Here is a 26110-nt window from a genome sequence, read left to right on the forward strand (position 1 = left end):
GGTAGGTAAAAATTTAGAATCCAACATGCTTTACAAGACAAAATTCTTCCACAAATAAACTGGAAAAGAGGGTAGGGGAGAACACTCAAGTTAGAAGAGATTTAAGATATATAACCACCATGCACTGCAAGTGAACACAGGTCAGATCCTTATTAAAGCAATATGGTTTCATGAGATAAACAGAGAAATTTAAAAATATGAAAGAAGTATTGCTAATTTATTTGTGATAATGTCATCGTATTTTTTAAAGATATATTGCTTAGAGGCACATATTATAGAGGAAATTATATGATGTCATGTATCATATTATGATGGATTTTATGTTTGCTTTTACTCTGGTTTTTCTGATATATAATCTATCAGGGCATGAAATAGCTTCCCAAAACACTACAAATGTTCTCAGAAATTTGGAGGGCATGACCTCACAAATATAAGATACCAACAGAAATGATTTGGGAGAAGTATTTTACTAACAGAAAAAGAGACTTTCCATCTTTGCCACAAACCCATCACTTCCTTCTCCTTCCCCTGAGAATTAGAACCCAGATATGAAACTTGTTTAAATCATACAAGGACCAAGAATGAACTATTTCCCTGTGCTGGTTTACCACTTTGGAATAAAATTTTACACTACTTGCCTTGATAAAATTCTGAAACTTTTTATTCTGCTGGAGTTCTTTAAAAAGGCTAACAGCTTCTTTGTGGTGGCTACAGAATTCACCGTATATTTTCTTCATCTTACTGGCATTTTCTTCTGAAAACTGAGAAGAATAACATTTCAATATTGGTTTACAAATTTAGGAAGTTCTAAACACAGAAAAGAACACTCAATTCTCTTACATTTCAAAACATTCCTTGCAAATAAAGAACAAACATCATGGAATTTCTGAACATAATCACTTCTTTTCCCCAGGCACTTTTTAAATAAAAATAAAAGGGAGTTGTTGAGTGATGAGGTTCAACCTAATGAGATTAAGTATTTTATATGTACTAAATTAATAATCAAACAGCCAAGTAAAAACATTTGCTGTCATCATTTTCTTTTTGTTGTTGTTGTTGTTGTTGTTGTTGTTGTTGTTGTTGTGTGTGTGTGAAACTTTATGATTTCAATTTGTAATTTTAGTACCTTTATAGATTGAATGTCCATACATCTCAAAAGGATCAAGAGTCAGACTATTTTTAGCCCAGATGAAAATAAAATGATGAATAACCAGAATGTCAACTAATTAATTGATAAGAAGAAGAGATATAGACTTGAAGTTTCAATAAGCCTGACCTGCAGAAAAGTAGCTGTAGAAAAATCTGCGCAGGAATCACCGTAGAGTCATGGGTGGTGTTGAGAGAATTAGCTGACTGATTTGAGTGCCAGTTTTTTAACCTATGATAGATAGCTCTATGTACACATGCTCACACTGAAGATCACGGAAACAGAAACCAGAATATCTCCATGCCCCTTTGAAAAGTACTTCAAATTTATACCACTATCTCTAATCTTTTCATTTTTGCTTAATTTTATCTATATTTGAGGTCCATATACTTCAAAAGTGATCCTTAATCCAGTTACAATTGCTAAAAAATTGACCATATAGGACTTGTATAATGAAGACTCCACAATGCTAATGAAAGAAATCAAAGAACTAAATAAATGGAGAGCCATACCATGTTCACAAATTGGAAGACTTAACCTAGTAAAGATGTCAATTCCCTCCAAAACTGGTATACAGTTTTAATGTAATTCTTAAAAAAAATCCAGGCAATCTTTTTATATCTTTATAAATATAGATAAGGCTGTCCTAGAATTTATATGAAATGGCAAAGGAAATAGAATAACAATTTTTTAAAGAATAATAAAAGAAGGCATCTTCTTCCAATTTCAAGATGCATTATATAGGTACAGTTATTAAGACTATATGGAAAGAGTGGCACAGAATAGAAATCTAGGGAACTCAACTGATTTTTGACAAAGGTGCAAAAGTAACTCAGTAGAGAAAGAATAGCCTATTCAATAAGAAATAATGCTGAAGCAATTGGATGTCTATACCCCAAAAACAGAAAAGAAAAGAAAACCTCAACCTAAGTTTCATAACTTTTTCTTTTACAAAAATTCAAAATGAAACATAGACTTAAATGTAAAAATGAAACTATAAAACTTTTAGGAAAAAAATTGGAGAAAATCTTTGAGATTTACGGCTAGACAGAGAGTTTTCAGATCTGAAATCAAAAACATAAACCTTATAGGGAAAAATAGATACATTGAACTTCATCAAAATTAAGGCAAGTTAAAGAATTTGAGAAAATATTTACACACTATATATTCAACAAGAAAATTAATATCTCAAATATGAAAAAAATCTCAATATTCAATAAGAAAAAAATCCAGTTATAAAATGGGCAAAAGGCATGAATAGACATTTCACTGGAAAGGATATATAGATGACAAAAAAGCATATGAAAACATGTTCAACATCACTAGCCATTAGGGAAATCCAATTTAAACCACAACAAAATATCATTACATACCTCTCAGGAGAGCTAAAAAAAGACAGTCACAATATCAAATGCTGGTAAGGATGCAGAACAGCTGGATTGTTGATATATTGTTGATGAAAATACAAAATGGTAAACCACTCTAGAAAACAGTTGGAAGTTCCTTACAAAACTAAACATACAACCACTATACAATCCAGAAATCACAACCCTGGGCATTTATCCCAGTAAAATAAAAACTTAACTTTGCACAAAAATTTGTACATGAATGTTTATAGTGTATTTACTTATAATAGTCCAAAGCCCGAAAAAAATAAAACACCCTTCTACAGGTGAATGATTAAACAAACTGTGGAACATCCGTACCATGGACTATTTCTCATAAAAAGAAATGAACTACTGACATACACAACCACTAAGATTTTTCTTGAGAGAATTATGCCGAGTGAAAAATGCTAACTCCCAATTACATAATTTCATTTACACAGTATTATTGGAATGACAAAATTATGAAGCAGAACAGGTTAGGGGGTGCCAGGAGTGAGAGAGAAGGTAGGGACATGAGGTCAGATGAAGAAACCATGTGATAGAAACATTCTGTGTCTTGACAGTATTCATGTCAGTATCTTGGTTGTGATATTGTAATAGTTTTGCAAGATGTTACCATTGGGGAGAAAACAATTAAAAATTTTAGCTAGGCATGGTGATACATGCCTGTAATCTCAGAAACTCGGGAGCTGAGGCAGGGGGATCACAAGTTCAAAGCCAGCCTCAGCAACTTAAAAAGCCCTAAGAAACTTAGTGAGACCCTGTCTCTAAATAAAAAGGGATGGGGATATGGCTCAGTGGTTAAGCACTCCAGGACTTCAATCCCCAGTACCCAAATAAATAAATAAATATGCCATACCCAAGATCTCACCCCAATCCCAAGGAAACAAAACCAATGAGAGTTAAAGCATAGATTACTCATTTTTAACAATCTTCAAGTGATCCTTATGTATCTGAAGATGAAAAACTATTGTTTTAAATCAAATTCCTCCTGTCCACAATTTCTCTCCAAGAATTCACACTGATCAAATCATATCATATTCCAGCCTAGCCTCTGAGATCATAAGAAGTTTCCATGGTTAGACTGTGGGATTTACCCAAACCCACCTCTTGTACACTCTTAAACAGCCTGTCTCTTTTACCCACAAATCCATTATCTGAGGATGAATAGTTTGTAAATATCTTTATTTACAAACTATTGGGGTTCCCCTTTCTACATCCACTATGCATGGCCAATGACTAGAACCCTTTTCTCTGAATACCAAGGTCCTTTCCCCAAAAGGAAGTGTGTGCTTCATCCAAGAGACCACCAGGCTCATCCTTCGTGACAGAAAACTTTCCAAACTTGTTCTCAATTTAGGCCCCAGGTTTATTGACAAAAATTAAATAAATATAGAACTAATAGAGATGTGTAATGTTTGTAACTACGAAAGGAACTGAAGAACTAAAAATGGCTTAAATTGTTAGATTTAAAACAGTAAAATAATGATTATTTCTATCAAGGAGACAGACATGCAAATAATTTCAAATGACAAAATCAAAATCTTGCTTTTCATTTTAAAATGTACTTAGTTTCAAGTTCATTTAGACACATTTGGACATTTTTATTTAAACCATCTTGCAAAGTACTTTAGAGTTGCTTAACTTGGCCTTGCTACTTGGCACAAAACCTTTCTGGTGAATGAGGAGGATAGAACAGATCTAGGGCTTTAATCTGCAAGGAAGATATCTCTTTGATCAAAAATTGTTATTATGATTTAGACTTTTACATTGTTAGATATGTAGTTGTAGCAACTGGGCAACAAATATTAAGTTATGTTTTTGTGCATTAAAAATATTTGTATTTAAGCATATATATATCAGTGAACTTAACACACCTCTGTTTTTAGCATACAGAACAACAGCTTAACCCCATTGGCACACGTGGCAGGATGAAACTGCTTCAAAAACATTGTTTGAGAAGATGGCACTTTGACATCTATCTAGGAAAAGCTGTACTAAAGCCATTATGGATAGATCTCCAGGCCTTTCCCCAGGTGCTTACGGCAACTTAAAATTCCTGATGTTTTTCCTGACGTGACTCATTCATTTATAAACATCATAGTACCAAGCACTGCTTTAGGTGCTGAAAGACAGTAGTAACCAAATAGATAAGAATCCCTGTCTCACTGAAACTTAGGGTCCAGTGTTGGCAAACCCTTCCCATGAATGTCACTATAGATTTTCCAAGACCCCACATTCTTAGGTTGTCTTGATCAAAGAGCAGATTTTGACTCAAATCCCAGTTATGCAACCTATGAGATGTGTTATGACTAAAGAAAGTCACTACCTATGCAATGGGAAAAACAGCATTGACCTCACAGTGTCACGAGAGTTAAATGAAGAACAAAAATGGCTTAAATGAAAAGCATGAAAGCATTCTAAAAGTGCCTACCATATGGGAACCACATAATAAAGGTTATCACACCTTTCTATGAGCGTGTTTTTTAATAAGTCCTTCAGAGAGACAGGGGACAGTCAAGTAACAGGTGGTTGCCATTACTGTATTAGGAGAGGGCACAGCCCTTCTCACTGATGCTTCAAACATTCCAAGTACTTGAAGTGAGGTTTGCTCATCTTGTTCCCCAAGCATGAGCTCCAGAGCTCTAATGATGAGAGATTTCCCTCACTCTCCCTGAGATGAGCCTGTATTTGTCTGGGAGATATTAGTGAGACCATCACAGTCCCACTGGGAAGCCGTGTTATCAGAGAGTGCATCACATCAAAAAGTCTAAGTGGGATGTTCATCAGGAGATTCACTTATGACTGTGATTCCTGGTAGAGGTAGCAATGGGATCAGAGATAATCTAGCCCTGTTCGGTGACCGAGTGGAGTCAAGTCATTGGCTGCTGGAAGCTCTCCGACAACCATCTTACAAACCAACATTCAATGAAAGAAAACCAACCAAACCCATCTGATAATAACTGTAATGAAATCAACTCTTTAGGTTTCAAAGCTCTGTAAAGAGTTTGAAAACCCTTTCTTACCTGTTGTACCAAAATATCTCCAATTTGGTTGATCACAAAATTCCTGTCGTTGTCAACACAGGATTCCTGTCTGCGTTCCTTCATGCAGTAGAAGAAATGCCTGTGGATTTCGAGCAGCTCATCTAAACAGGGGAAGATTTTATCCACAGTGCTATGGTCCAGCTGCAGCTCCTCCTTCATACCTTTCCTGAAGACCTCAGACATGATGAGCAGGGTCTGGATGTGGTGCATTTCTGTTTGCATTAGCTCTGAAAGGCGTCAGCAGAAACATGTTCTAAACAAGCTTTAAAACACAAGTGTCACTGTTGTCCCAAATCAGCAGCCCAACATTCTATGTTATGCAAATAAGGAAGAAGGAACGTTTAGAAAGGACAAGAACATTTTTTCCAATATAAAAGTTAGTGTTGGCTTCACATTTAACTTTAGCTCAAAATATTAAGTCATTTTCTTTTTTCCAGATAATAAAAGAAGAATCATAAGGAAGTCAATTCTCATACATGACGATCAAATATATCTGGAACCCTTACAACTAACTAGAAACTTTAGGTCCTTCCACTGGGAACTAGGGCCCATTGCAACCTGAATGCTTCTTTCTTTCTTTGGTTTTTGCACTGACTGGAAGTACAATTAATTGTGCACAAGTGAATTGGTGAATTTACTTGAACTAAATATAATAAGGTCCCTCAATGCAGATAATAGTAGGTTCTTTCTACTGCAAGATGCTCCCCAAATACCACTTTCTGTAGAGGAAAATGATACATCACAATGACAGAAACCACGCCCCCCCCCCCCCCGCCAAAAGTGAAAAAGATGATCCTAAGAATAGGAAAAAAAAATCTTTTAAATTACATATCTGATAAGGGACTTATATCTAGATTATAGGAAAAACAACTCAAAAATGGGGGAAAAAACCTTAAATAGGCAAAAGATTTGAATAAATGTTTCTCAAATAGGTATACAAATGGTTGACAGCACATAAAATGATGTTCAAGAGGCCTGAAGGGTGTGGCTCAGTGGTAGAACACTTGCTTAGTGTGAAAAGCCCTGGATTAGACTCTGGCACCACCAAGAAGAAGGAAAAGGAAAGGAGAAGAGAAGAAAGAGGAGGAGATGGAGGAGGAAAGATGCTCAATATCATTAGCCATTTGGAAAATGCAAATCAAAACCAAAATAAGACACTAGTTCATACACACTAGAATAAACATAATGAGAAAAGTTGGACAAAAACAAGGGTTGGTAAGGATGTGGAGAAAGTGGAACCCTGGAACCCTCATACATTGCTGGTAGGAAGGTAAAATGGTATTGCCACTTTATAAGGCAGTCTGGTAGTTCCTCTAAAGGTTAAAAATAAAGTTACACATGTGACCCCAAAAGTGGAAACAACCCAAAATGACAATCAACTGACGATTAAATAAAAAGGAATACTAGCCATAAAAAGGAATGGAGTGCTGATATGTATTACAACTAATATGAACCTTGAAAACATTATGCTAAGGGGCAGGAGCCATTGCAAATACCATATGTTGCTAAATGTCCAAAAGAGGCAAGTCCTTAGGGACAGAAAGTAGATGAGTGGTTGCTGGCTGCTGCTGGAAGGGGTAATGCAGACATTTGAAGCAATACAAATGTTCTGGAATTAGATGAGGCTCCATGGAGCATAACTTTGTTAATTCACAAAAAATCATTAGATTGTACACTGCATGTGAGGGATCTTATTGTATGGAATTACATCTTGATTTTTTTAAATGCAACATGAGAGAAAATAATAACTGTGGAAATACCAGAAATATAAATTCTGGGTGTTTATTTCCAGAATAAACACTGTACTTTTTGAGAACAAAATCTAAAATATCATCCTTGGAGAGCAAATAAGTCTAAAAATAGCTTTATTACTTTATCATAAACAAATCTCTCTTTCACTGGGAACCCACTGACTTTTAACAATTATTATTTTCCACCGTATTTTTAGTGCCCATTCTGTACTAAGCACTTTTCCATATCATTTCATTTAATCCTTTAATCCATTTGCCATTATGACCCCCCAAATAGGAACAATTATCCTCATCTTTAAAAGGGAAACAATGAGAAAAGAAGGGTGAAGGATTTTTCCCAGATTTTGCCTTTCTGAGGCCAAAAGCCATGTTATATGTAGTCATCCATAACCCAAATTACTTAGGTTATTTTTAATACTATGTGAAATTGATGGGTAATTGAAGGACAGTATACTATAAATGATTAAGAAATACTAAAAGGGACAGTCCTTTCTTTCCCAATGGTCTCCCACATCCATAGCCCCTGGCAGGTTTTAAACACACTCATTCCTCACCTGACCTGCCTGTCACCTGAGGCAGGTGTGAAGGTGGCCTCCTCAGCAGACAACTTGCAAACACAGGGTCAGGGAAAAAAAGAGCCTGTTACAAAGCTCTTTGTTAAAGTAGGGCATCTTCTTGAACTACTGTTTAGCACATACTTTGTACTTAAAATTTCTTTTAAGACTTCATTTTTCCCCGATTACACTATAATTTAACTTCCCCTATTTTACACTAACACCACTCCATATAGCATGAAATAATGAAATCTCACCACAGTTGAATTTTACACTCAGGACTGTGGCACTCAGTTGAACTTATCTATATGTATGGGACCTGGTACATACATTCAAAGGCTGTACCAAGGAACCCTGTCTCCCCAATGTTAAATACGTGAAAGTTCACTGTGACTCTTATATAAAAAAGGTAAGAAAGTGTAGGCCAAACCTAAGTAAATCTAAAAAGAGTATGAGAAATAAAACCTGTTTTATACCAGGTACATACAACACCACATTTAAGTCTCACTGTCATTGTCTGTTTTGTTTTTGTAATGCTCAGGATGGAACACAGGGCCTCGCACCAGACTTTTTAAACCTGAGCTTCATTATCCCCAATCTGTAGGTGGAGAAACTGAGGTCTAGATGAGTAAAGTCATTTGTCTGAGATCAGGCAACCAGGAAATGGTAAAACTGGGATTCCATGCTCTTTCCTCTGAACCACACGGCTCCAGCCCCAAGACATATTTGAAATGCTTACCAAAAATGACATCCTGTCTTTTAATGACATCCTTCTCCTGCCTACTGCAAAAGGAAGGATCCACCACAAGACTCCAGGATTCTGCTTCAAACTCCCGGGCATCACTGCTGAGGTCACTCCACAGAGAAGAATCCACTACATCTAATATGTGTTTAGAAAAGAAAACACACAAAGTAACCACACAGCTCAAACAGACCTTTCAAGTTCTGTTTGCAGGTTCAGCACAGCAAATAAAGCTGCTATGAACAAAGAAACTCCTCAGCCAGAATACTGGCTTGTGGAGTCAAAACACTGAGAACCAGAAGGATGAAATGGTCCAAATCAAGACAGCTTTCGTGTAAGCAAAGAAGAATCAGATATTAAAATAGTGATTGTATCTATGGGGGGAAAAAAGAAAATTCAAGGTAGTTTTGTTTATTTTGGCTTGCTCTATTTTAGGAAATTTTTGGAATCTACAATGTGCCTATAGGACCTCAGGCTCACTGATTTTTTTTTTTCAGTCTAATTTGCTATTTGCTCAGATCTGAATTTTGAACTTGACCACTTGGTTTGCTCTTGATTTGGCAAGACACAAGGCAGAGCATAAGAATTTGAATCTCAGGTGAGTAAAGATTTTTCTGATAGAATCAGGCACACATACACAAATGCCCTTCAGGAAAACTCACCCTTATTGGCTCTAAATAGCACTCATTAGAGAGATTACAACTCATCACAATAAAGATGAGATGACAGAGGATTTAAAGAAAGAGTTTCCTGGAACAGGGTCCAACCCTCTCTTGTCAATATTCTCCTTCTGTTTGGTTTCCCTTCACTTACTGATGCAACTTGGATACAAAAGTCAATTCTCCATATTCAAAACTGACCTATAAAATATGCTTTAAAAATGTTTTTATGCCATTAGGAATAGGATGCAACAGGTGGGGAAAAGTATCTCAGAGATCCAGGCAAGACCAGTGTTAACAAATTAAAGTATGTATTTTCATTTAGGAGCCATTTCAATCCATCAATACCTGTAAAACATTTTTTAGTATAAGCACACAATGTATTTCATTCTCTTTGCTGTGTTCACTGCCTAATCTTTTGGGGAATATGTCCATTTAAAATTTGCAACATATTTTCTGAGCACTATTCCCTGGTTATTTCCTTTAAAACTAAATTTCCCTTATTTTTAAAAGTAGAGCCTATAGCAAAGAGACACCAAGAAACAGATTTCTTTCAGAAAGAACAAATGAATATTCTTCAGAAAAAAATTTATTTCAGCAAATGCTCACAGAAGCACCAATAAATGGAAATGCATCTTCTCCTCACCTTCCATCATGAAAGACTCTGTGGAGGGAGAAGAGCCCACGGATTGTAGCAGCTCATCGGAGTGAGACCTGCTTCGCCAGTTGTTACTGTCACCCTCAGATTCCAATGATGTCCCTGACCTTCTGAAGCTGAAAGGGAGGGAGGAAGAGGAGAGGAGTTAGCTCCAGCAGCCTGTCTGAGCCACAAAGGTGAGACAACAGGCTGAGCCTTACCTTTCCAATGTGGTTCCTGGAACGCTTCTGGACAATGGATGGACTTGCCCTGCGGTGTCCTTCCTTCCAGCTGGCAATCCGATAGGCATGGACGAAGAGGGGTGCAGGGAGAGCCCAGGCTGTGGGATGTCTCTCACTGAAGAACCTGGAAATCAGAGTAGAAACTTCATGTGGTTCTGATAGAGGACAGCAATTACAAGTAAAGAAAGCCACTTCAAAGCCCGAAGGGTAAACCCTCAAACAGTCACTTCTAAGGTGTTGCATGCTCACACTTGAAACTGGTCTCCCTGCCACATCTTGACACTCGCTTCAGATGCCCCTTCTTTCTCATGCTCTCCCGACACCATGCTTCAGGCCTTCTACTGCATCTCCACTTGGAGATTGTGGGTGTTTGGAATGACACAAGCAAAAGAGGAAATGGAATGGGGAAACACTGGGAAGCTCTCCCATAAACCACAGCTTGTATTCCTTAAAGTGAGCTTTAAATAGAGGCAAGGTGTTATTAGCACTGTTACTAGAATGCACACTGTGTGTGTAAACACGGATGCACACTGTGTGTGTAAACACGGATACACACAGGGAGGGCGTGTCAATGGAATGGAATGATGCTGGGGAGATTATTCCTCGTGGTGTACGAAATCCAGACAAAGGAAACCTGCAAACCCAGCTGGGCTGTTCTCTTTTCACATCTGAAAACTAAATGGTGTTTTCATACTTTTCTGGCCAGTTCTAGAATGTTCTAGGCATAAACATATGCATTTACATTTGATATGAACCATAAATGACTCTCAGAAAATATTGCAGTCCCATAATATTAGAGTCATGGTATACATATTTTCAGGCAAGGAAGGTAGAAATTCACAGATATCAGGATATTACAAGGGATTTTATACATGTGTGATTTGTTCTCATGATTATCAAGAGGAAGGTCACATGATATCTTATCAATTCTAAGATGTGTTTCATTTTCACACTTAACCTTATCAAATTGGGATTGAGAGACTTCTGAAGTCACAGGGAGTAAATGACATAACAGCTATTACTGCCTCCACTAACTTAACCTTGTGTAATATCACACCAAATGGCAGGTTTACATGACTTTGCATACCTAGTTATCCCCCAATTGAAGTGGTTTTCAAAATATCAGTCACATTCTGTTATAGCATTGAAATGAAAAGTTACCATGCACTTACAATTCCTGCTGCATGTGAGGCAATGAAACTTTAGGTAGAAGAAATGGCAAAATCTCTCACAATATATAAATCATTTTCAAACTTAGGAGACATGAGTGTGACTGGTTCTTGAATGTAATGCAAATAACTCTCAAAGGTCACAATTACTTTCAAGAGAAACTGTTTAAATTTCAGCAATGGAAAAAAAAACAGAACCACCAAATTTTGAAATGTAAAAACAAAACTCCTAGATACCTTGTAATTTCACCGTCATCCCAAAGGTACTAAGGAGTATATAGCTTCAAGATTGCTAGTCAAAGCACCAAGTTGCCATGACAATGGACAACAAGGACTCATAAAAATCTTGGGCTCTAAAACAGACTCTAAACTCAAACCTTTTTTCTTTCACCAAACTTTGCCATTCTTAAGAAGAACGTGGTACATATCAGCATAGATAAATATGTGTACATATGTACATTTAATGTAGTGTCTTTTTTTCTCAAAAGCTTATTAAATCAATATAGTACATTGTACTAGATGGCATCTGAAAACTGAGGCAATCAGATGATAACTTTTCCTTATAGTCCTCTTTAGTACAGAAGATAATACAGTTCATATAATTCAAAAGCTTTCTGACTGTCAGAGACATGATATCCTTCTTAACCTTGATGCCTAACTAAAAATTGCGCCAAGCATATGTTATGAAAGAAGAAAAAATATTGGGCAAATGAGAAAACAAAAGCAAGAGGTATTTTTAACAATGGAAAAATGTGTGGTGTGTATTAACTTTTAAAGTTCTTATCATTTTCCACATCACTTACTTCCATGGATGGTCTGTGGTTTGTTCTTGTTATATTTCTCTTGGAATTTCTGGTAAAGAATATTAGAAACACATAAAATAAGATCAAAGTGCCAGTGGGCTATAAGAATGTGCACACAGTTACACAGAATAGAATTCTCATCTGTATCATTTTTCTTATTTTATTTATTTCAAACAAAGAGGAACTCAAAGCAAAAGACATCAAATGCAATGAAGAACTTAGGTGTATCAACGATGAAATGTGCAATGATGAAAGTGAGCCTCATAAATGCTCCATTTCATTAAAAGCCTCAGGGCAACCAGACATCTCCAGTTCCTGTGTTCAGACCCAGTGTGAAAGAGGAGCTCCTACCAACACTGCCTTTCTCTTCCTATTTCTTTCTACTCCTTGATTCCTGCCTGCAGGAGATGACCACCCAGCACTGTTTCTAGAACAGCCTCAGTTCTTGATCCCAAACAATACACATTTCAGTTAACACAGAGGTTTCAAGACTTCAAGTTTCCCACTGAAAAAGCATCATGCACTTTTGACATAATGTGGAATGAAGAGAAAGAACAGAAATCATACGTCTCCATCCATGCAAGCCCACCCCAAAGACAGAGAACATCCCTCTAGTCCAGTGGCCTCCAAGTGGGACCTCAGCAATATTAGCAAATCCTGGAATGTGTTAGAATACACATTATCAGTCCCATTTAAACCTACAGAATCAGAGATTGTGGAGGTAGGGCCCATAAATCTTCCAGGTAATTCTTGTGTTGGTTCATTTTTGAGAATTGCCATATACTCTTCATTTAGGAGTACTCAGGAATTGGAACTGGTAAAGCAAGCAGGTCTTCACAGGAAGCCTGACCCCCACATATCGCACCCACACCATTTAACACAAATGGTCACACTTGGGCTTCCCTCTATTTCTACATAGTAAATAACCATACACCTTGAGGATATTTTCCCACTACAATGATCACTGTAGAAATAAATTTAGGTAGAATAAGAGTTAAATCTCAAACAGGTGATAGGATATAGACATGTATATTCAGCAAAGAGAGATTACCTTGGTGCACGGAGGCATGGCGTCTTTACAACCCTTATGTACATTTGCGTTACAGTCTGAAATAAAAGGAAAAGATTCAAAAGCCACCATCTTATTTATGTGGATCTGAAATAAGTAAGACCACATCGTGCTTTTACTAGTCACTACAAAAATAACATATAAGTGCTAGCAATACTTAGAAAACTTAAGGAAAGACAAATACTCAAATCACAAATAGCTCTTCCTAAGCTCTTCTTAAGTGTTGGAATTTCAATTTCCTTGGAGATATTTTTAATCTTCTGCAGTTATTTTATCAATTCTGAAACCTGGCATTATGTATATTGGGCACTGCTGCTCCTGCCTGAGAATGAACCTCCTATCCTAAGCATTATACTTTGAAGGGATTTTTGACAGCTGGCTGGTAGCAACCTCCCACTCCTATACCAGGTGAAAAATCCAGGACAATGCAAACAAAGAAAACAAAAAATGCCGAGGTCGGGGGTGGGGGGAGGTGGGGGGAGCCGGGGGGGACAGGGAACAGGGTGCTATTGTCAGCTCCAACAAGAGTTCCTGACTCGAAGTTTGAGATAGGCATATCTGGAAAGATAAGTTAGCCACCATTCCAGATTTTGTATCAGAAAGCAGCATAAAAACACATGGCTTTATCTCACTGAAAGACAGGGAAACCCTCTATACGCCTTGCTACTCTCTGCCCACAGGCCCAGGGACCAGGCTCTCTTCAGGGAAACCTGTGCCATCTTCCTTCCCTCTCCTCCTCCCTGTCTCCCCACCACACACCCCACCCTCTCACTTTACCCACCCACATGCTGCATCTTAGCTAGAGGAGCCTGTGATGGATTAGAAACTCCTTTAGCAGATATTTTTCTATGGGGATAGAAGACACCAGTTTAGCCTGTCAGAGCCATGCTGGATAAGAGCCAGTAACCTACTGTGCACTGGGTGAGATGCAGAACCCCACAGTTGTTCTTGAGCTGCAGGTATAAAGGGGCAGTTTAGCCAACACCCCCACAGCCTAGGAGCAGAGCCAAAGGCACACTACATACTAGCCCTCCTGGCAAATCCACAGGCTCTCTACTCATTCCTGAGCAAGTGAAAAAAGGAAAAAGAAAAAAGTAGAACCTCTGAGATTCCAGAGTACAAGGCTACACTGAAACTCAGGGAAAGAGCAAGTCACTGAATATAAAGTCCAGCAGTAGAGAAGAAAAATGTAGATACTTGAACTAAAAGACAGAAGATAAGGCTTCAGTGAAATAGGACCAAGGCCAGGGAGGGAGAACAGATGTGAAGACAGGCCAATGGGGTGAGAGAAAAATGGAACTCTGTGAGACAAGTGGGGACTGCAAGGACGTGGATGGGGAAGCGCAGAGTGTCAGCTGACAAGATGGGATGTATCAGGGTGACAAAAATATCAAAGGCACGCTAGAAATCAAACTTGAAAGATTCCCTCCTGAATGTGGAGAAGACAGGTATAATTATATAACAGAAGATGCCGCAGAAAGAAGGCAGATATCAGAGATCCTATTTACCCAAGGAGGAAATCAGGAAACGTAGATCAGAAGCAACAAGGTACAAAACATGAGGACATTATGATGCTGCAAAGAGCACACCAAAGGTCTCCCTGTCTTCTAAGAAAAATAACTAAATAACAACTACCCCATAGACACATTCTGACAATACCCACGTGATTAAAAATGTTTAAGTCCTCTAACATCCAAAGCAGAAAAAAGGGAGGTCACCTATAAGAGTCCCCTCAGGCAGCCCCAGACTTCACCACTGTAATAGGAAGAGCTCAAGGAGGACCAATCCTTGAGGCAGCACCAAAGGAAAAGATAGTAGTTCAAGGTTTTATTTAGCTAGGTAAGCTGTGTGAATGAGCAAAGATACGGCCCTTCCATACACAAGGTTTCAGAAAACAGAGCAATCCTGTTCCAGTCCAAGAGAGCAGAATCAAAAGTGAGGGTTCAAGAATAGATTGGCTGTATTAAAAAAAAAGAAAGGAAGGAAGGAAAGCAAAAGCAACCAGGAAAATAAGCACATCTAAAAGTTGTTGTAAGTAGAGATGCAGAATGGAAAAAATAAATAAATAAAAAAGTCAAATTTTTCTTCAGATAGAAAATTTTTCTTGAAAGATTAAATGTACAATATAAAAAAGTAATATAATAATTATAATAATTAACTTGGTATATTAACTGAGGTTGGGGGAAAGGGTAAACAGAAGGAAAATAAAAGAGTATTAAATTATTAGCCTTACTTAGCCTTAAAGCCTTCATTAGTAGATATTAAAAGAGTGTATTGAGCCAAATCCTGTGAGAAGATAAAAGCGAAGGACACATGGCCTAAATAGCTAAGCCAAACATCAAGGAAAATAGCAACGAGCCATAAAAGACAGTTGGAAGCAGTAAAATTAAATGTAAATAAGAAAAACTCTTTGCTATAAAACAAGCTCCTTCAGTTGTGTTGCAGATCACCTCTAGCTAAATTCAAGGCACACGCCCCAAATCAGAACCACAGGGGTAGTGAAGGGAAATGTAAAGAAGAGAACAAAAGGAATGTTCATCTCAGACAAAGACATGCAATGGAGTTAAAAGGGTAGTTTTCAGTTAAATCTGCAATGAAGGTGTGATTTTTTTAAATTTCTGCCTACCAGATTAAGGTAATATCAAAATATAAGCAGGGAAACCTATTTATAAACATAGGGAATTTCATAGAAATATAATTTTTGGAAAAAAACTTAGCAACTCTAACAGAGAAAAAAGGGACACAGGGATTTACATGTTGTTTCATATCATATCATATTTTAAGATTAGAAATATTAACCATTGTTATTAAAAACAAAAACATACTCACAGACTATGGTTGTCTACCTAGCAGAGACTGTCTATCATACCTTGTACCCAATGTAAAAACTTAATAAACAAAAGCTAAAGAACCAACGCCCTTCTCCCCCCTTTAAACAACAACAACAACAGCAAAAAAAACCTATAAATTTTAAAACTAATTCTAAAAAAATTATGGGTTAATAAAAAAGTCAAACATACACTTTGACTCATACATATTGATTCTGGAATTTAATCTACAGGAATAATCGAAGATGTGGGTGGTGATAGGTACAAAGGAATGTTCATTTATGTTGTAAAAAAAATTAGAAAAAACTGAAATGTACAAGAAGACTTGAATACCTTTGACATCACCATCAAATGAAACATTATCATGAAAAGCTGATATAATATTTTTGTGGTTAGAAGGCACTCCAAAACAGTAATTTTTTCTAAGTGGTAAATTTTAGATAATTTTAAATTTCTCCTTAAATCTTATATCTTTTATGAATCTGAATCCAATTTTCAAAAAAAGGAATAACTGTTTTAACAGCTAAATATGTTTTAAGTACTTCCAACAAATTCCATCTTTCACTGCAACCTCCATCAAAATCCACAGTATCAACCCACTAAGAACCAACATTTTGTTTACTACAAAAGTTTCCTTTCCATTGAGCCCTGGCTCCCTGGTTTTATCAGTCATCCACTGGGCCTGAGTGTCTAAGAGACAGCTCTGTGGTGGCTGCTGTAGGGGCTACCCAAGAGTTACCATCATTAAAGTCCTTAACGAACTTGGTCTATTTTAGTAGTTAAACTCCAGAAAGGTTTACATAGCCCAGTACTAAATAGAATAGGAGCAATATACCACAAATGTGATGGAATTTGGACCACAGAAGACAGGAAAGACCTGCAAAGATGAGGTCAGACACCTGGATCCATGTGCAGGAGGAGGGGAGTCTGAGGAGGGAGATTATCCTAAGCACAAAGACAGAGGCAGGAAAACACATGTGGTAGGAGACAAAGGATTCACAAGGCCTCAGGAGGTCAACTAAGGCTGAAGAGAGAAGCATGGGACCGGAAGGCAGGTCACAGATGAGGGACTGGCTGCCCATGCAAAGAACCAGGCTTAGCTCAGTAAACCAAAAGAGAGAGAAGTCCCTAATTTATGTGAGCCAATGGCATTTTGATAAATGCAGTAAAAGTATTCATCCTAATTTGTAGATGAAAACACCCGGAGAGAGAGAAACTAGCACAATTCACTTGTAGCAGTGGGATAGGAATTTACCCGACTAGTAACAGTGAAAAGGGAAATGAAAGAGTGATGGATTGACCCAGGGAGAGTGAGACAAAAGGGAAGCGGGATCACTGTAGCCAAAGTTTGAGTCTGCAGTGACATTAACCCAAGCAGGGGACCACATTACCATGGTGGTTTTAAACACGTAGAGTCTAGGAGACAACGATATCTCTGGGAGAAGACATCCATACACAGGGTCACCTATAAGCCTGAGTGCCTGTGACAGTCTTGGTTTATATCTATCATTCTGCCATCATGCTCAAAAGTAGCCATAAATTACATGGTGCTCAGCCTCTAGGCAACTGGAAATGTGGAACTAAAAGGAAAGTAAGAAGCCCATGAAGCTGAAGAACAGGTCTAAGCTGGGTATTTTAGAACATAGACTGGGTGACTATTCTTAAAAATAATAAAAGGAAAATGAATGAATGCTCAAAAGATGAGTTTGGAGGGCACCTAGAGTTAGGAAAAAGGAGACCATGCAAGGGGTAAAAGAGAAAAGTGGCCACCATGGAAAAGAAGAGAACCCTTCCCCAAAGAAGGGATTTCAAACTAAAAGCAGGAGGAAAGACTGTAGACTAAATTACAAAGTAATCCCAAGTTTCCATCAAAAGCAAGACTTCTGTTAAGTAGTATGGACGGAGGCCAAAATGCAGATGCTTCATAAGAAGAAGCAGAGATGGATATTAAGCACCGAATGAAGAACCAGGAGAATGGAAAATAGCAGGGAAACAGGTCTTAGTTGTGGCCTCGGGCACTATAGAAGAAATCAGGTCCTATGAGAAAGGTGAAGTGACAACCTATGAAACAACCACCCACCACACGGATAAGCTGACTGCTGAAATGCAGGCAAGCCAGCAGCAATCCATTAACAGCACTCAGAGAAAATCTCTAAACCTTTAACAAATGAAAACACATCTGAATGGCCTGGTGCCATTTTGTATCCAGTAAAAGAAAGAAATCAGTCTTGAAGGACAGCAAAGTTCCAGCATACAATAACTTGGCATCTCTGAAGACTGTGCCAAGTGTGAGAAAAGCATTCAGTCTGCCTTTAATGCCACAGACAGACTGTGCCAGCATCAGATGAACAACTGCAAGTGCATATAAGCACTTTCACTCTGAGTTGCCTGGTTCTTTACATGGCCCTTCCCCTGCTCTTCTCTTCCCCTTGTGCTTTCACCCCACCTCCCAGATATCTTCCCAGTTCTGGCTACCAGCAAATGCCATGAAATGTATTGCACCTGCCTTGGCCTAAATTCTTTGTCTCTTTCATTCAACAAATATTTACTAAGCATTTACTATGTGTTAGCCATTGTCAATAGACAAAAATCCAGCCCCATAGAAGTTACAGTAAAGGAGACAACAATAAAACAGAATATGTAGTAAGTTAGATGGTGGTAAATATTATAAAAGGGAGGGAAAAGAAGAGCCAGACACAAAGTGGATGGAAAAGGCCTGAAGAGAAGGGGTTACCTAAGCCATCACGTGGCCAGTTGAGGGAATAGCATTGTGGGCAGAAGGAACCACCAGGGAAGGGAAGGTCCTAGGGCAGGAGGTATCTGGATGTTGGGAGAACAGCAGAGATGCCAGTGTGGCCAAAGCAGGGTGCAAGTGGGAGGAGGAAATGGGGCCAATCGAATGGGCCATGGTAAGGCTCTAGCCTTCAGTCAGAGGGGTACAGGGAGCCGCTGAAAGACTTGGAATCCAGGAATTCATGTCTTAACAAGCTCACTCTGGCCAATGTTTTGAGAAGAGGTGGTAAAAGTTCAAAATAAGTCAGAATGGTGTTGAAATGATGGCTTTACATCAGACAGATAGCAGTGATAAGGGTGGCAAGTGGCTGGGTTTTATGCCCACTTTGAAAATAGAGCCAAGGGGATTGCCGAAGGATTATGTGTAAGTTGTGAGAGAAAGGGAGGTGCACACAGTACTCAGAAGTGTTTAGCGTGAGCATTTGGCTCAACTGATGGACTTGCCATTAATGGAAAGGGTCAGCTTGTAGGTGGGCACAGAGGGGAAGACCAGGAGCTCAGTTTTAGACATGTAACATTTGAGATGCTGCAGAGACACCCAAGTAGAGACGTCAAGTAGGCAGTGAAGGAGATAAGCCTGGAGCTCAGGGAGGCGACCCACTGTGCACAACATGTAGTGACTCTAACCAGTATTGGCTATTGCGTGGTAAACTGCTCAATCAGACCCACGGCACTATAATGAAAGTTTAGCAAATGTGCTTAGCAATGGCCCTAGTCTCAGAAAGCCCACTGGCTGGGGAGACAAAACACATCACACACTAGACCCCAAACTTACTGGAGCACTGGAATGACTCTTTCCCCGGTAGTGTTTTATCACAAGCTGAACACTGCAGAACCCCAGAGAATGTTCCTGGGACAAATTGATGTCGATTCAGCTTCTCTTTGTCTTTGGCATCCTTGTTTTTCATCTTCAGAACCAGCAGCCACGGAAAGTGGGGGGAAAGCAAAAAGGGAAAAGCTGTGAGCCATTCTCGCAGAGCTCAGAGAGGCAGAGTCTGTGTTTTCTATGAGAATAAAACTAGGTGTCAGGATGCTGTTGCCCTGGTATTTCTAATGACTTGGAAGATGTTCCATATGGAAAATGTGTGCAAAATCTAAGATGAGCGATTTTTAAAGGAAAATGCAAACTATATCAATTTCTGAGAAAGAAAGCCACTGATGCTTTGTAGCAAGAGGTGCAGAACTTTGATTACCTTGGATTTATTCCGAGGGCTAGTCATCCTATTCATGAGGAAGCTGAAAGTTCGGCTCACTTTATACTTTTCAGTCTCAGATTTGGCAGGGATGATGTATTTATCCCATTCTTCTTCCTGAATTCTACAAAAGAGAACATGTTATCATGGTTCACAGGACTTAAGTCTGATCCAAGAACAGCATATGCATGGATGGATGTGTAAATCAGGCTTTAATGGTTGTTCCAAAGAGGAAAAAATAGAAACTCTTTATTAAAAACGTATCTTATGGACACATCTCTTCAGATGTGATAAAGCAACCATCTTACAATGTTAACAACTGTAGACTTTAGACGGAAGAAATGTGTACTCAGTACTTCAGAGTTTCAACTTTTCTATATACCTGAAATTTTTTTATGCTAAAATATTAGGGAAGTAAAGGAAATCTTAGACTTACAATTTTACTCTGAGAATTCTCGTTTCCCTCTTATTGTGCTAATAGAAATTTCCCAGGACACGGAGAAGTTGCCAAATAGTCAATAATATGAAACTGGCTTTTATTTATTTGGAGAAGCAGAGATGATACTCAGTAGGCATATATTGTTGATATAGCCCAAGAAATAGACTATGTCCCCATCAATTCAGTTTTTCCCACTTCTTTGGGCTATTTGTAATCTGAGACTCTGAATAGCAGAGGAGAAAAGACCTTGGATTCTCCCCCAAATAAGATGCAAGCTAGAGGTGATTGCACATGACCATGAGCACACTGAGCATCACTTACTCTCCTCTTATGCATATGACCATTCTTTAGGGGAAAAAAAATCTAAGCTACAAAGTTACATTTCCCCCTAGAACTTCCTTTAACACTCATATTTCTGACACTATTACTTGAGAGAGAAAAAAATATACATTAAAAATCAAACTAAGTTTCATGTCAAGCCAGATAATACTTCTGTACACTATTTCTATAATGAATATTTCCCAACTAAAGTCTCCCCTTAAACTTCATGATTGCTTTTCATGAAAAGGTGGTTTTTTGATGAGAACTTTTTAGGACTTGAGTTTTTCTTATCGGATTAATGACAAACTTAGACTAAGTTACTTCTGAGACCCATTCCACACTTTAATATATATCTACCTAGTATGCATTAAACCTTTTGTATATTAAACTAAATTATTGAAGCTCTATCTTCAGTACTTTAGAGTTTCAAATCTATAATGCATTTAGGGAAAATATATATCTCCAGTGGCTTCAGAGTTACCTCTTGGCCATACAGATTTAAAGGCACAGTCAGGATGGTGTATGTTCTGCTACTCAAATCCTGCACAGTAAGTGAAACTTTGTGTGCCCCTGACAGAAGCCATCTGAAAAAGCTAGAAGGGAAAGAAAGTGAACAGAACTGAGTGATGATAGAAAGTAACAAAAGATCTCAGGTCTTTTTACTTCCTCTCTACTTCCTCAGCCACTTCTAGTCATTTTTGCCTTAGTTATCTGACTGGTTAATATAATCTAAAATTCCCCCATAAACTCTGTTACCTTAGGCATCCTGATTTGCAAAACTCTTTGTCATAATAGTCAACAGGCTCACTGTTAGAATTAGGGATGAAAAACACATTCCAGAGATTACCCTAAATCCCCTCTGGAATACCTTTTTTGATCCCACTAAGTACCATACAATGTCTAAAAGAAGAGCAGAATGGTGAAAAGGCCTAAATTCTATTACATCTCATTGTCCTATATAGAATTGAAAACTTGGGACATAATGAATTCAAGAATGGTCAAGTCAGGTCAGTGTGGATTTTAAGAACAAGAAGTCTCTTCCCCTACTCCCCACCAGGAAAAGAACTAAACTTTCTCAAATAAAATGAAATAAACCCTTAGCTACCCAACTTTATTCCTATTCTCCAAGTTACAGAAAGCTGCACCAATTTTTTTTTTTTAGTTTTGATTAAAAATCTCTAAGTGTACCACAGTTTAGCAAGTGACCTATGCATATCTACAAAAAGACATAAACCGAGCCATTTAACCTTTAAGGCTCAAAAGCTGATAAGACCTGAGCAATGACAAAGTAAACACACAAATGCCAAAACACTAGTGCCCATTCTTCAGAGGCTGTCCTGGGTACTGCCCTCTCAATATGTAAACAGATATTTAATATATATTAAGAATATAAATCCTCAATATCTTAATCCTTAATCAATTATATCTATAACTGCCTGTGTTTGTTTTAAAGAATAAAGCATCTAGAGTGTTAAAAGAAGTTCCCACTATGCAAATTGAAAATTGACACAGTGATGCTTCCTTTAACACATAGATAGTTGGAGTTTAAAAAAAAAAAAGAAAAAACAGGCTAGGGACATAGCTCAGTTGGTAGAGTGCTTGCGTAATTGCCTCACATGCATAAGGCCTTGGGTTTAATCCCCAGTATGACAAATAAACAACAACCAAAAAAACCCAGCTATTGATGTTCTAGATTTGATGTAGAAGTGGCAAAAAGACAACTGAGTTATGCTCTGTGATCTTCAAGAACTGGGATAGATGAAGTGTCTGCTAAACAAGCCTGAAAATTCTGGCATGAGCCCCTTTGTACCTGAATGTATCCTTTTCCAGAAACTCAGTAAGAGGACTCCTAAGAAGGCAGTCCTTCAGGTAGCTAACTGCAACATGACTACAGTGAAGCATTAGGTATGGTTGGGATATCTAACAAGACATCAGGAAGAGATTAGGCAAGAAGAAGGCTATACTGCACTAGAAATGAAAAGGGGTATGTTAGAGAAAGTCAGGGGCTTTCAGGATATAGACCAAAAAAGATGAAAGAACAGAGGAAAACAGGAGTGAGAGGAATGAGGAATTAGAAAGGGCCTCCACACACACAACCCATCCATGTAAAAGTATATGAGAGGCTACTATTTAACCAAGTAGAGCACTGGCTCCTCCAGTCTTAAATCCTTCTCCAAATGGAAAATAAATGTTCTTATTTTTAAAACATCTTTACAATCAGCCCATTATTTCTCCAATTTTTGAAAAGATTAAAGGAAGAAGACCTCTAATCAAAATGATGGTGAAGAGGATGATCAAATGCCATAATTAGGAAATAAATTGCCTAAATGAGGTAATAAATATAAGCTGTTTAAAACAGTTCAAGGCTCAAAAAAAAAAAAAACACCCAGTAATTGTCAGTGGTTAGTACTTCTGTCCTCCCCATTATCACCACTATCATCATCACAAGGCTGTCTTCATTGTCATCCTATCCTTCAAGGACATTCCCAGACTTCCTCTGTTTGTACCATTGGGAAGTATCTATTCTGGTCCAAAAAGAACAGAAATGAACCAAAAGAACCTTTTTCTTATTGATACTTTTATTCTAACATTTAAAACAAAATAGTCTGTCCTCAACTACATATTAAACAGTTTCAGAGCTTTAGTGTTAAAATGACCAAAACTCAGTCAATTTTACTGTTTTTTAGATGATTTCTTAAAGCCAAACATTTATGCCATTTCTAGTGCTAGTTTTGCATATGACCCCAGATCTGTTCCATGGTGTGACTCATGAGCAGTTAGTTATTCAAGACCAACAGATCTCAGCTATCATACTTGTTTCCTAGTCTGTTTTGCAATCTTTCCTCCAGCAATGGTTTTTACCTTCTAGGGAAAAGAGAAGTTTAGACTTCTCTGCAAATCTGCATGTCATCCAGAAAACTGATAATGCTTGAAATCCTTTCTGCATCATTTATTCTTCCTTTCAAATCTAACATTGATAAGAAAAATCCATAGTAAGAGAGAATGAGGAAGTTTAGGCACCCTGGAATGAGTGAGGTGGCCTATACTCACCATCCCGAGATTTGTTAATAGATTTAAGTTTTCTCTTTGGCACAACAGATCCAGGGCAGACCTGCTGCCTTCTTGAAGCAGGTGGTCCTCACACTGCTCCCTTGGGTGCCATATGTGGAGGTATTCAGTTTTGAAAATACCCCAAAACAAAACATCTTTTCCCCATTCCAAGGCCTGCACACCTGAGACTAAAAGAGACAGTTGTCCAATTTGCACTGATACAAACCACAAAGGTAACAAAGGATCTTTAAAAAAAAATTAGTTGTAAATGGACACAATACCTTTGTTTATTTGTTTGTTTTTATGTGGTGATGAGGATAGAATCCAATGCCTCACACATTCTAGGCAAGCGCTGTACCACTGAGCCATAACCCCATCCTGGGAGTGAAGGATCTTTTTTTTTTTACACAGAAACCTCTCACAAACCATTGAACAGATAACCAAGATGTGCAAACTTTTCCAAAGGTGGATCAAGTGGTCACTCCAGAAAATTGGAACAGTTAAAGTACCTTTTTTCTCCTGGTGGCTCTTGTAAGCTGTAAGCTCTTTGCTCTGTAAGACACAGAAAAATAAAATTAAAACTAATGCAGACAAACTTGCAGTCTTGTGTTAGTCTGAAATGCACACATTCATCATATTTCATCATCATACATACTACCATTTGGAAAAAATCACTTTCCCTAGACTGGAAAGGGAGGGGAGGAGGACAAAGTTATGAACTCATGGGCTGAGCATCAGCAAGGAGGAGAAGTGTGGGAAATTAGTCCTATGTTCTATGTTTACTCCTCACCAGAGCGTCAACCCTTATTCATAACACTAATTCTGCAACATAAAGAATCAATAAATTTTTCTTAGCTGATTTTTTTTTAGCAAAGCTCAAAGGAAAAGTCTTGAAAGCCATCATAAGTAAGAATCCATCTTAATATAGCTGTTGTCTTTATAAAATCCTAGCTGCAGCCAATTCAGAGATGTGCTTTTGTAGCTCATGGGAGAGGAGAACTACCTTTCCTGCTGGGCTGGTGGGGCAGAAGGAAGGGCTCACGAAAGCTTCACGCCATCACGTTTCCAGAGTTGGTGGTTACTCCAGGGATAGAGCAGGTACACTGACTTAGACTGTGAGAAGAACTGAAGGAGGGAGTGGCTACTTTGAAGCACACCATCTACTGAGCAGGACAATTCTTCACTGTTACAATCCAGAACAGTGAAGAGGCAAAACTAGGTCATAAGGGAAATGAGCCAGCTACATATGGAGAATAAATAAATATTCCCTGAAACCTCTAAATATCAATGTTGCGTCTAGTACTGCCTTGTTGTAAGAGAAATCCTACTTTGAGGAAGTTAACTCTTTATTTTATAGCTGTCATAAAGCGTTCCTCAAGTTAAGCCATAGAAATCAGGATTCTTATTGCAAATCTGGTAAAATTCCAAGAAAATAAGGTATCTAAGATAATCAAGCAATAAAATAATATAGTAGACTCAGTCACCTGGGCACAATGTGACAGGAGTGCCCTCATCAGTTCACGGTAACTTTCAAAAGTATGCTGACTTCACCTCTCAAATGCTTAGAAGTAGAATGCTTTCATCCAGCCTGGTGAGACTGAGTTATTACTTCAATATGACAATGTTTCCTTCTATGTAAATTTACAATGTACCAAAAAGAATTACAAAACTAGACTTAAACGTTTTTCAGTATCTAAACAATAAATAGTACAGTTGCCACCATTGTATCCTTAGCTAAAAAGAAAAAAACAATTGACTCATTGAAAGTGACAAGAAAGAAGGAACCTGACACATAAGAATTAAAAAGAATTGAAAATGCTGAGCATGGTGGCACATGCCTGGAATCCCATTGGCTCCAGAGGCTGAGGAAGAAGGATCGAGAGTTCAAAGCCAGCCTCAGCAAAAACAAAGTTCTAAGTAACTAGTGAGACCCTGTCTCTAAATAAAATTCAAAATAGGGCTGGTGATGTGGTTCAGTGGTTGAAGGCCTCAGAGTTCAATCCCCAGGACCAACTTTCCCCCAAAAAAGGACTGAAAAAAAATCCTATCTTTGTATATCAGCATGACATCTCATCTATGGGAGCCTCCCCATCAGACAGATTCTATTCAAATAGAGAAAATTCTTAGGACTCTTCAAAACCCATCAAGAGAAGATTTACAGGAACAAAAATGTCTATTTGCTTTTGATAAAGCAAACTAAACAATGAAACATTAGAATATAGTTTTGAATTAGACAAGTCTTCATACCTGTGCTTGGATTACACAAAATTACTCCTT

The 26110-nt window shown here is 38.0% G+C and overlaps 1 protein-coding gene across 9 annotated transcripts in view; it reads right to left on the bottom strand.

Annotated features, from left to right (window-relative positions):
- The window catches only part of Arhgef28 (Rho guanine nucleotide exchange factor 28), a 291621-nt gene that overhangs the window by 59353 nt on the left and 206158 nt on the right, over positions 1 to 26110 (bottom strand). For all 9 annotated transcript variants that reach the window (XM_078043571.1, XM_078043579.1, XM_078043576.1 and 6 more), the window contains 10 exons: positions 24343 to 24385; positions 20023 to 20146; positions 19605 to 19737; positions 13191 to 13246; positions 12140 to 12188; positions 10147 to 10291; positions 9935 to 10062; positions 8627 to 8767; positions 5562 to 5809; positions 639 to 761 (listed from right to left, as the gene is read on the bottom strand). In XM_078043571.1, the coding sequence (XP_077899697.1) occupies positions 639 to 761; positions 5562 to 5809; positions 8627 to 8767; positions 9935 to 10062; positions 10147 to 10291; positions 12140 to 12188; positions 13191 to 13246; positions 19605 to 19737; positions 20023 to 20146; positions 24343 to 24385 (1190 nt within the window). The remainder of the gene's footprint in view (positions 1 to 638; positions 762 to 5561; positions 5810 to 8626; positions 8768 to 9934; positions 10063 to 10146; positions 10292 to 12139; positions 12189 to 13190; positions 13247 to 19604; positions 19738 to 20022; positions 20147 to 24342; positions 24386 to 26110) is intronic.

This window comes from Ictidomys tridecemlineatus, chromosome 1, assembly GCF_052094955.1.
Source record: "Ictidomys tridecemlineatus isolate mIctTri1 chromosome 1, mIctTri1.hap1, whole genome shotgun sequence".
NCBI classification, from domain to species: Eukaryota; Metazoa; Chordata; class Mammalia; order Rodentia; family Sciuridae; genus Ictidomys; species Ictidomys tridecemlineatus.